The 11,700-nt window shown below is 45.1% G+C and overlaps 1 protein-coding gene and 1 pseudogene across 5 annotated transcripts in view; one reads left to right on the top strand and one right to left on the bottom strand.

The window, feature by feature from the left end:
* Positions 1–4,249: 4,249 nt before the first annotated feature.
* Positions 4,250–10,598, bottom strand: LOC122433547 (annotated as a pseudogene).
* The window catches only part of ARHGAP17 (Rho GTPase activating protein 17), a 94,937-nt gene continuing 93,671 nt past the window's right edge, over positions 10,435–11,700 (top strand). For 2 of the 5 annotated variants that reach the window (XR_006266945.1, XM_043454752.1), the window contains exon 1: positions 10,435–10,649. Coding sequence is in view for 4 of the 5 variants with exons in the window: in XM_043454752.1 (XP_043310687.1) it covers positions 10,597–10,649 (53 nt within the window). In the remaining variant the exon portion in view is untranslated. The remainder of the gene's footprint in view (positions 10,650–11,700) is intronic. The other 3 variants (XM_043454753.1, XM_043454751.1, XM_043454755.1) reach the window with 3 other exon arrangements.

The raw sequence follows: 11,700 nt of genomic DNA, 5'->3' as shown, positions 1-11,700 counted from the left end.
GCTTCACCTACTACCTAACAGTTTCATTGTCAGCAAGGTTTAAACTGATGTCAAGGGGCTTCCCCAGTGGTCCAGCGGTTAAGACTTCACTTTCTAATGCAGGGAGTATGGGATCAATCCCTGGCTGGGAAACCAAGATCCCACATGATTCACGGCCAAAAACCCAAAACATGAAACAGAAGTGATATTCCAACAAATTCAATAAAAACTTTTAAAAATAGTCCACATCAAAAAAAAATCTTTAAAAAGTAAATAAATTGATGCCAAGGTATCAAACAGTCAATTGTGGTATAAAGCTGTAAAAGCAAGTGTTAAGTGTTTTGCCTTGACATCTGATCAAATCAGAGGGCTTCAAATGACCTGACTTCAAACTCCCCTCCTCCCTTTCTGCTCCCACAGGTAAGGTCCCCTTAGCCAAGCCACTCTACTTATCACAGGGACACAGTTTATCCTCCAGAGCAGCCTCCAGTTCCCTGCCAGCCTGTGAACTCATTCAAACAACTCTCTGGAGCTTAAAGATACCTCCAATCTCTTGTTCCTCCAAAGTCCTCCCTCCCAAACCCCTGCTTGTTCACTCTTTTCCCAAGTGCAGCCTCTGTGGGCCTACCTGGTGTCGCCACGTCCTTCCCTGGGCTATGAGTATATGTGACGTATAAACTGCTGGAGGGCTTATCTGTTCAGTGTTGGGCCTTTGCCATAACTCTGGAGTGGGAATGCCCTTCCCCACAATGTGTGGAAAGGAAGCAAATGAGACACTGCTTTGATCTGCACTCCTTGGGAAGCATTATCCTGCTATGATCAAACCCGTGGGCTTGAAGTTATTTGGGTAATAGTCTGTCTGGGTTTGCAAGAAGTCACATATAGCTGGAGGGTGGCCTGTAAGTGGTTGAGGAGTAGGAAGTAAGGTTGCTTTGGTTACTTTGTTAAAGTTTGGCTCCAGGAAGTAGGGACCCCTAAGGTAATTTAAAGCTGGGAAGTATCATCAGATCTTTATGTTAGAAAGTTCAGCTTGACCGATGTCTGCAAAATGGACTCAAGGAAACCCAGGAGTGGCACCAGCAAGACCAGTGAGGAGCCTGGTCTTGTACTAGGTCATGGAAGAGACAGGAAAGGAAGGAATTGAGGGCTCTTTGGTAGTTGATTGGATATGGAGCAGGGGAGACAGAAAGATCAATCATAACTCTGATGCCTCTTTCTTAGGTGACAACATGGACACGGGTTTTAGGAGATGTATAAGGAACGCAGGAGGATTCTGAAGGAAGATCCTGAGTTCCCTTTTGGACACATTGATTTTGAGAAGCCCACAGACAATCTGACAAAGGTGTCCAGTAGACAATCAGATAATTCACTGTGGAGTCAGGAGAAGGGGAGGTCAAATACAGGCATTCAGAAGTCATCATCAGCGTCCAGGTGAAAGTCGAGGGGATGAGCTTGCCCTGAGACCACAGGGAGAGCGAGAAGGTGCAGTTAGCTGATGGTGGTACCTTAGAGAACATAGCCATCAAGAAGTGGTCCAAAGAACCTGCTGTAGAGCCCAGGGAACTCTGCCCAGTGTTAGGTGGCAGTCTGAATGGGAGGAGAATTTGCAGGAGATTGAATACATGTATATGTGTGGCTGAGTCCCTTTGCTCTTCACCTGAAACTAAAACACTGTTAATTGGCTATACCCCAATACAATATAAAAAGTTAAAAAAAAAAAAGTGATCCAAAGAAGTCGTCACAGAGGAAGCAGAGAAAGAAGAGTCTGATGTTAGGAAAGGAACTTATGGAGAGTAGCATCTCCAAAAGAAAGAAGGTGGAGAGAACTTTTAAGAATGAAGATGGAGCTAACATTTACCAGATATCACTGAGAGTTTAGGGAAATAAGAAGACTGCTTTCTAAAACATTAGAAGGAAATGGCAAACCACTCCAGTATTCTTGCCTGGAAAATCCCATGAAGAGAGGAATCTGGCAGGCTATATAGTCCACAGGATCATGAGAGTCGGACAACTTAGCAACTAAACCACCACCACTCACTGAGAGTTTAGGGAAATAAGAAGACTACTTTCTAATGCATTAGAAAATACCTGGGACATTGAGATAAGATTTTGTGGTGCTTTCAAAAAGAAGTCCATGAGGACTTCCCTGGTAGACTTACCTGATACCTTCCCAGGTAGGACTTCCCTACCTGCTAATGCCAGGGTCACAGTTTCGATCCCTGGTCTGGGAAGATGCTACATGTTGCAGAGCAACTCAACCCGTGCGTCTCAACTACTGAAACCCGCATGTCCTAGAGCCTGTGCTCGGCAACAAGAGAAGCCACCGCAAGGAGAACCTGGAGCATCGCAACTAGAGAGTAGCCCCGCTCTCCACAACTAGAGAAAGCCCGCACAGCACGAAGACCAACCACAGCCACAAATAAAATAAGTTTTTAAAAAGTCAGTGAGAAATGAGATGGTGGGGAGGAGTAAAGAATTTTTTTCAGAAGCTTTGTTGTGAGAGGTAGAGAGAGATGGTGGTAGCTAAAAGAGCAGAAAAGTAAGGATTGCTTGCTGGAATGACTTGGACAGGCTCTGAAGCTTAGGGGAAAGAGACAGGCACAAGATAAGGCCGGAAGGAAAATCAGTGGCATGAAGTATTTGAAAAAGTCTGAGCGGATAGTTTCTGGGGCACAATGGAGCAATTAGATTTTAACTGCAAAGCTGGATCCCTTTTCTTCTACAACAAAAAGGGAAAAGTAGAAGTGGATGGAGGGAAGTGAGTAGATGGTTAAATATAGGAAGGGGGTGTGGGAAATTGGGAGTTCCTGACTGCTGGCCTCTAGTGTCTGCAAGAGGGCATAAGGCATACTTCAGGAAAGCGATGACAGTTTAGAGCCATTCTTAAGGAAATGGGCAAGAGAGTTGGTCATGGCCATGATTGTTTTTCGGATACAAACTGCTTAAATGCTGATTAATAGGAGCTAGTTAAAAGAATTAGGGTACATCTACACAGCAAACTAACTGCTGCTTTTAAAAAAGGGTAAGAGGAGAAAAAAGAAAAGGGGTAAGAAGGAATTCATTCACACCTGGAAAGATCTCTAAGATGTAGTGTTTGTTTTATTTAAAAAAAAAAACAAGTCAGAGAATGTACATAAATATGCAAGTGTTTCTAAAAAGCCTGAGAGAACACAGTTTATTGACAGAGTGGTTTCCCAGGCAATGAAGGGTTTTACAGGTGGTGCTAATGGTAAAGAACCCACCTGCTAATGCAGGAGGCATAAGGGATGCAGGTTTGATCCCTAGGCCAGGAAGATCCTCTGGAGGGAGGCAAGGCAACCCACTCCAGTACTCTTGCACAGAGAATGCCATGGACAGAGGAGCCTGGTGGGCTGCAGTCCATGGAGTCTGCAGACATGACTGAAGCGACTTAGCACATTAGCACCAGGCAGTGAAAAGAGGAGTGGGACTTAGCCAGGAAAAGTAACCTTTCATTCTTAAAAATTTTATGCATCTTGTACTTTGGGGCTGTCCACCTTTTTTCTTATACAAAGACTGTGCACTTGTATATTCTATCATTCTGAACATTGTGTGTGTGTGTGCTCAGTCGTGTCTGACTCTTTGCAACCCCATGGACTGTAGCCCGCCAGGTTCCTCTGTCCGTGGGATTTCCCAGGCAAGAATACTGGAGTGGGTTGCCATGCCCTCTTCCAGGGTATCTTCCCAAATCAGGGATTGAAACTGTGCCTCTTGAGTTTCCTGCATTGGCAGGCAGGTTCTTTACCACTAGCACATGGGAAGTCCCGTTTTGAATGTTAACACAAGGTAATATTTTAATTTCCCAAAATCTACAGAAGTACCTGCTCCTTATAAAAAAGTAAAAGGAAAGCTTCACAACACTATTTGAAGCATCCCTTGACCACAGCCTCCAATCCCACCCATGCCCTTTCTCATTAAAAAGTAACTACTCTTTCAAGTCTCATAAAAAGTAACTATCTTTGAAGTCCTTAAAATATACACTTTTTAGAAAAAGTATTGATATTTTTATTAAGCAAAGTGACTCTGAAAAGTCATACTCTGGTAAGGTACACAAACACAGTGACTTTGGTTTTTTAAAGTGGCTCAGTTTCTCGTCTCTGAAGAATCATCTATGGCTTTGAAAAGTCTTTTGACACATCTCCAACTCTCTTGCCGGGTGATAGCACCAAAGGTGGGTATGTAGGCAAAATATCAGTAACAGCATTTAAAAGAAGATGGCCAGACTCAGCGCTTTCAGGTCAGGGTGGGTTAGTCAGAGAGATAGCTGTGAACGTTGATTCACATCTGGCTTGGGGGGTGTGGATTCTGAGATAGTTTTAAGACTTGGTGGTACATTTTTAGGTAGTTTTTTCTTTCCTGGTGAACCCAAAGACTTTGGTTTGGGTGACAGAAGAGTGAGATGAGATTCTGTTTCTAGAAATTTAACAGAGTTCCAAGAAAGAATTCTTCGTCCTTGATTGCTGATTTGGTCTCAGAGGTGTGTTGGGGACACTTTGTGATCCAAGCCAGCCAGTCGTCCATAGGGTACCGCTGCCTTCCTCTTCATTCTCAATCACATGGATTTCTTCCTTTGTGATACCCAGAGTATTACCCATTATCTGCAACACTTCGTGACGTTGCTGTTTTTGGTGTTTGAAAATACACTATGAAGAGGTTCCTCAGGAGGCTCTTGTCAACTTCTGCGTTACTTAGTAAGTTCACCAACTTCTTCTGTACCTCATCCAGCACTTCCTGTTGGACCTCATTTTGTTTTTTTCAGATCTTTAATTTGTTCTTCCTTTAGATTCAAGGCAGCATTCACTTTCTCCTGATGTGCTTGTGCCGATGTTAATTTTCCTTCGAGGTTATCTGCTTTTTCCATCCATTCTGCGGCTACCACCTTCAGGTTAGCTAGTGGATGGCATCCTCCTTTACTTGTTCTCACGACAGAGAAAGCTGTCTCAAAGCGTCATCTCTCTGCGTTGGGATGATATTCACTTGTTCCTTCAACGACTCTATCTGCAAACTGGCTTGTTGATTTGCACTTTCCATTGCATTAGAAGACAGAAGGAACTTTTCCTCCAATGCGGTGACTTTCATTCTTAGTTTAGCTGCTCTGTCCTCTGCAGCCAAAGCCTTGCAGCTATGAAACGCTTCTGCTTCTACAGCCCATTACGCACTCTCTCCTGCTCCTGCTTTAAGCGTAGATCTTTGTTGTGTAAATGTTGAAACTCTGTCTGGAGGGTATGGTTTTCCATTTGTTTCTGTTTTAGTACCAGTATGGCTTCATTTCTCTCCTGTTGAAATATGTCTTCTCTTACATCGATGTCACTACATTTAAAAAATGACTTATTTCCCGTTTTGCCTCATTTTGTTTCTTTTAACAGATGCTCAAAAGCAAGTGCCTTCTCCTCCATTGTAAAATATTTCAATTCTTTCTCTCTCCACATCACAGACAGCTGCATATTTGTCTCTTGCAAAGCTTGATTTTTTGTTTCCTTTCCCCTAGATGTTTCTACTATTTTTTCCTTTTCCTCTTCCAGTTGACACATCTCTGATTCAATGCTGACTGCTATCTCCTTCAGGTTGATTAATGCCTGCTTCAAAAGTTCGTTTTCACTCACTTTATTAGTGAAATTTTCACTTAAACAAAGTAATTTATCACTTTTTGCCTGGATTAAAAGTTCTCCTTTTCCTTTAAGTTTTGTAAGTCATCTTGTTTGTCCTGTAGCTGCTTCATTTCTGAATTCACTTGTTCACGTCGCTTTCTTTCTAGTTCTGAACTGTCTGCGATGGAATTGGACAATCTCTGATTATCTTCCTGGAGGGTTCTAATGGTTGCATCTTTTTCCTCCATTCACTTTCTTAACTCTCCTATCTCTTCTTTGAGCATTTTGGAAGAGTCACTCAATTCATCAGGTTTAACTGCCTTAAGAGAGGCTGCTGACTTGGAGCTAAGTGATTCTTCAGAAGGCTGCGGTAAAATTAGGTCAGACACTCCAAAGAGAAAGCCTTTGGCACTGCCAAGCTGCTCTAGGCTGAGATTAATTTGTGCTACGTGCTGCTCCAAGTTTTTGAGTTGGATTTTATTCCTTTCATCATTTCGATCAGGTCAGTACAGTTCATCTCTAGTTTAGAATTATTAACCTTGTCAACTGAAACTGGTGCCTGAAATTGTTGAAGTTCTTTCTGAAGACTGGTTGACCCACGCTGCATATTCTGTACCATGGCCATCATGTGCTCTTTCCATTCTTCTAGCATCTTCACCTGCTGTCTTAATTTATCATGTTCCCATAGAAGCTCCTCATATGGATCCACATGAACGTCTCTCACCTACCACCATTGCTGGACGTTTGCACTGTTGTCAGTAAAGTCTGACATTCCTGAGTCAAAGCATCAATTTCAATGTCTTTTTCTCGAACCATGTGGGATGAATTCTGGATCATCACTCTAAACATATCCTGAAACCACTCTTTTCAAATCTGGTGAGAGTTCTGTGGTGGCATCTTTGAGTTTCACAAGGTCAGCTTCTTTGGCAACAATTGTATCTATCGTTCTGAAATTTTCTCTTGTAAGATGACTATTTTCCCTAGTCTTCTCATCTAAAACAGCTAACATTTGTTCTCTTTCCAAAGCATACGCTTGCAATTGATGAATCTCTTCATTATGTTGGCCACTGGAAGAAGCTGAAGATACTTTCATACGAAGAAACCGTATCTCCAAATCTTTTTGCCAGATGAGCTGAGTTAGTTTACCATTCTCACCATGGGACAGCTGATCAATCTGTTCAGTTAAAAGAGTACTCTTTTCAGTTAGAAGTTTAATCTCCAATTTTTGTTATTTCTTGTAATAATCTTTCAGTTTTGGCTTTAGATCAGTCATGCTTTTCACTTCCGTTTTCTATGTGAAGACTCTGAACTTCTGTAACTTGAAAAATGTCACAGGGTTCTACTGGCATGTACTGGGATTCTTTAGGCAACTGGGTTTTGATTTGTTCTGTTGCATTTTGCAAATTCCTGATTTCCTCCCCTTGGGCCGAAAAGAGCTAATTGTGCTTAATATTCATTTGCTCGCATTGGTATCTGAGATCTTTCTATTTCTTTTGATGAGATTTAATTTCAAGATTATCTTCAACTGTGCTCCATGCAGAGTCCTCAGATTCTATTTCTGGAACAATTTTAGGGTTAATCATTGTTGTGGTTTGACTGTGTTCTTCCCTCAGTCATTCCAATTTTTCTTTCAGATGATTATTTTCTTCTCTCACGGATGCAAGACTTTTGGCTTTTTCCACTATGGTTTACTGTAAATTTTCCATTTTTCTTAAGGCTTGAGCACACTGATTTAACTCCTCCTGAAGCTGTGAACCTCCTTGAAGTTTTTCAATAAAAATGGCTTTCTCCCTTATATTGTTTCAACTGCTTCTGCTCTTCTAAACTAGATGACAAAATTTCTTCGGTTTCTTTGTGGTCAGCAATCATCTGCTCAACAGTCTCTCTTGACTGAGTTTAACCAAACCCTCACACTCCAGCTATTAGGCAGAGCTGTCTGCGTTCTCTGTACTTGACGGTTCTTTAATAGCTTGCTCAGACTTCCTCCTTTCTTCCAATAGCCTCTGTTCTGCCTGACACAATTCTGCTTCTAACTGTCCTTTTTGCATTTTTAAATGAATTAACTTTTCTTTTTGCCCATCCAACTCTTTAGTAATGTTCATTTTATCACCTTCAAGTTGACAAACTCTCTTTTTTTTTTTTAACGTTTTAGATCTTGTTTTAGTTTATTGATGATGCTGTCTCCTTCAGTTTTTTGGATCTTTCATCAAAACCACACACATTGTCGTTTTTTGTTTCTGCCTGTCCAGCTCTCCTAACTCAGGGATCAGTAATTTCTTTTCAGTAGTGTTCTCATTGAGTTTTCCTTTTTTGATTTCCAAGTCATATCTTAAATGATGTACTTCTGAATCCAAGTTCATGTGTCCTATAGTTGAGCTTTTAATGGGTTCATATTCATTGCTCAATCTGACAAGTGATAGTTGAAGTTCTTCCTTTTCTCTATTTAATAATGAATTTTCTTTTTCCAAAACTTGGGCTCGTTTTTGAAGTTTCAGGTTCTCTTCAATGAGATTTTTATTCTGCTTCAAACTACTTAATCTCATCATTTCATTTTCAGCGTCAGACAGTGGCTGTTGTTGTCTGGATGCTTCTTCCAGGGATGTTCTCTGTGGAAGAACTTTTTCATTTTCTGTCACAGCATCACTATGCTTCTTAATAGAAGGCTTCAACTCACCTCTTTTAAATCTTTTATTCATTTCATTTACCTGGTCTTGATCTCTAACTAAAGCATCCATTTCCTTTTCTACAGAAGATAATTTTTTTTTAAGGTATTTTACTCTAATCTCAAGTCCTTTGATTTTCTTGGTAGATGCTACTTTTTCAGCAGCGAGAACTTGAGTAGCTTTTTGCATATCATTAATCATCTCCTCACAGTCCTTTAATTGCTTTCGATGCCTGCCACTTATTTCTGCCAGTTTCTGCTGATGAATTTCCTGCAGTGCTGCCATTTCAAGTTGATGGTCATCAATTTCCTTATTTCGATTCTCTTCAAGTTCCTTGATAGTATTTTGCAGTTTATATATTTCCTTTAGATTAAAACTATCCGCTCCCTGTGCTGTGGAAGTTTGAGCAAAATGTCTCCAATGGCTGACATCAGCCTCAAGTCTTAAAACTTCATTTGACAATCTATTTATTTCTTGTTGTGACCAAATTAGATCAGCGAAGTCCATATCATCATTCTGGAAAGGTAAAGCATGCTGATAGACATCATAACCCAGTGAAAAGGGTGCAGGAGTTGAGGGCTGAAAGCTATCCTGAAGATTTACTGAGTGGGTGACTGACTGCAGCTTTAGCAACTCATCCTTCATTGCTGCCTGTCTTGCTGTCAGAAGTTTGATTTCTATGTCTTTCTGGTGTAACTGATGTCTGTAGCTAGCGGTTTGCAGCTTCAGCTGAAGCTCTGACGCTTCATACTTCTCTTCTAGATCACTACAAAGAATTCGAAGCCTCTCAATCTCTGATTTTAAGATTGATTCAAAGTCCACAACCTCCTCTCTTGCAGAGTCAGGGAGTTCTTCTACCTTTTCAGCTCCCTTCCTCAGCACATCTTTTGTGAAACTAGAAACATAGTCTGTTAAAGAGGCCACAGTACCACCCACTTGCCCCAGGGAATGGCCTAAGCTTAAGCCAAGGCCACCAAACCAGGACATTGTCCCAGGTCGTAGAACTGACCTGATCTGTCCTGCGAAAAGGATCCAGCGGAGTCGGACAGCCTCACTGCTGACCAGCTCGAGGTTAAGAAAAAAAATCAGTTTCTAGGCAACGTGGGCTGCGAAGGCCCCTTTATAGAACCCTCGGAGACCCAGGCGTGGCCTGCGACCTAACAAAGAAGTTGTCTCCTGTGACGTGTCCCTGCTCTGCTCATCCCCTCGACTTCCCAGCGCTAGGGTTGGGCACTTTTCTGCTTGCGTGATTTTCCCAGGGCCGGTAACACCTTGGTCCCCTGGACCGACTACCGTCACCGCAGCTCTGCGCCATCGGTGAGCGCATGTTCATAGAAAGCACACCTTGTCTCTGACTTTCTCTTTTTCTCTTCTTTATGATATGGAGTGACATTCAAGGTAGATTTAAATCAATACAAGAGAAGCAGTACCACAGTATATGATAGTTGCTCAGTCATGCCTGACTCTCTGCAACCCCATGGACTGTAGTCTGCCAGGCTCCTCTGTTCATGGAATTCTCCAGGCAAGATTACTGGAGTGGGTTGCCATTTCCTTCTCCGTAATAGTATTCAAATGGGAATAAAATATATTTAATTGCCTCTGACTTTTTTACCAAGTGGCATCTCACAACACACACTGGCCTGCAGCTTGTTTCACGCAACTATTTTTTTTTTTTTCCTTAAAAAAAAAAAATCAAGGTAAATGTACATAGGGACACGGGTCCGTCTTAAGAGTCCAAGTTGGTGTATTTTGACAAACGTCTACACCTGCGCATAAGCTCGGCCCTGGTAAAGACTTGAACCATTTCCATCGGCCCAAAGCTCCTTTCGCGTTCCACTTTGCCTCCCGCGCCCCCCAGAGAGCCCTGCCCGGGGGTCTAGTCCCGAGGGTGACTTTTTGGCGGCTCTTGGGGTCTCCACTCTTTGTGTCTGCTTTGCCCACCGCGTGTTTGCGATCTAGTCTGGGAAGCGAGTTAAAGATGAATATCACCCGAGCAGGCGATCGCTGAGCGGAAGCACAAACACGCCGAGGTGCGGGTGGACCGCGGCGCCCCGGGCGGCCGCGCGTCGCCGGGCCCAGGGAACCCCCTGGAGGCGGGGGGACCACGCGGCCCCCGGCGGGCGGCGGAGGCCTGATCGCGCGCCGCCCGGGGCCTGGCGCTCCTCGCCCGCCCCGACCCGGCCGGGCAGGCGGGCGGCGCCGCTGGAAGTGACGCTGCGAGGGCGGGGCTGCGGGCCTGGGGAGCAGTGCCGCCGCCGCCGCGCCTCGGCCGGGAAGCGATGTAGGAGCCGCCAGGCCGTCCCCCGTCCTGCCCGGCCCGAGCCCCGCGGGCCGCCGCCGCCGCCGCCATGAAGAAGCAGTTCAACCGCATGAAGCAGCTGGCCAACCAGACCGTGGGCAGGCGAGTGCGCCGCGCCAGGCCGCCGGGGGTCGCGCGGGCCGGGGGTCGCGGTCGAGACGGTGGGGGGGCGGGCCGGCTTCTTCCGCGCGCCCGGCCGCTACGGGCCAGGCTGAGGCTCCGCCCGAGGCCGGCGGGGCCCCGGGTCGGGGTCTGCGCCACGCCGCGGCCTGGAGGCCGGCTCTGGGCCGCCGCCGGGCCCCCGGAGACCGGCCGGACGGACCGCGCCTCCCGCTCCCACCCCTCGGGGTCCCCACTGCCCCGCGGAGCATCGCCCTCCTGGGACTGGAACTGCCCTTCGTCTTTCCCTCCCCCGGGATCGGGCAGCCCCGGGCCGCCGCCTGGGGCTGCAACTCCGATCAGTGGTGTGTCCGAGGCTGCCGGGCTTGGGGGGCGGCATTCTCAGCCTTTCCGTGTGGCCCCCCTGCTGCAAAACCTCACTGGCAAGTGCCTGGGGCGGGGGGTAGCGGGGAGGCGAGCAGCAAGAAGCAAGGGTCATAAGCCCGGCGGATCTGCCTGGTGAGTTTCAGAACGCCCTTTGAGGGAGTTACGAGGTGGTGCTGTCTCTAGACCAGAGGCGAATATGAAACCGGACAGCTTGACATTTAAAAAAGCTTGGGGAAAAAAAAAATTAGGAGAAAAGGATTCTGGAAACGCCTAGCGCCAGTTTAAAAATAAATAGCATTTTAAAAGTCTTTCTCACTTTGGGTTTGGAAGCAAATCCTGCTCCCTGCTTCTTTAGGATTCCTTGACTGCTTGACAAGCCTTGATTCTGAAATGACAGGAGAGAGGGAGTTAGTAGAGGAACCGCCGTCGGGACAGGACTGGTCTGTGGTCTTGAGAGCTTCTGAAGAGGACTGTCATGTGATGTGTTACCTGGGGCAGATTTTTCACGGTCTATCCAGGGCAAGTTAGCTGTATGGTACCGGTTTTGCTGTTTATTCTGGGAAGAGAGATGAATGCGGGAATTTTTTTTCACTGCGTTGGCTGCTTTTTTGCAGCAGTTGAGTCAAAGGGGGAGTTTGGTTTGGCCAAAGCACGTGGGACACTTCTT

Source organism: Cervus canadensis, chromosome 32 (assembly GCF_019320065.1).
Source record: "Cervus canadensis isolate Bull #8, Minnesota chromosome 32, ASM1932006v1, whole genome shotgun sequence".
Taxonomy (NCBI): Eukaryota; Metazoa; Chordata; class Mammalia; order Artiodactyla; family Cervidae; genus Cervus; species Cervus canadensis.
The sequence above is the reverse complement of the archived record's forward strand: the minus strand, read 5'-3'. Positions and strand labels throughout refer to the sequence as shown.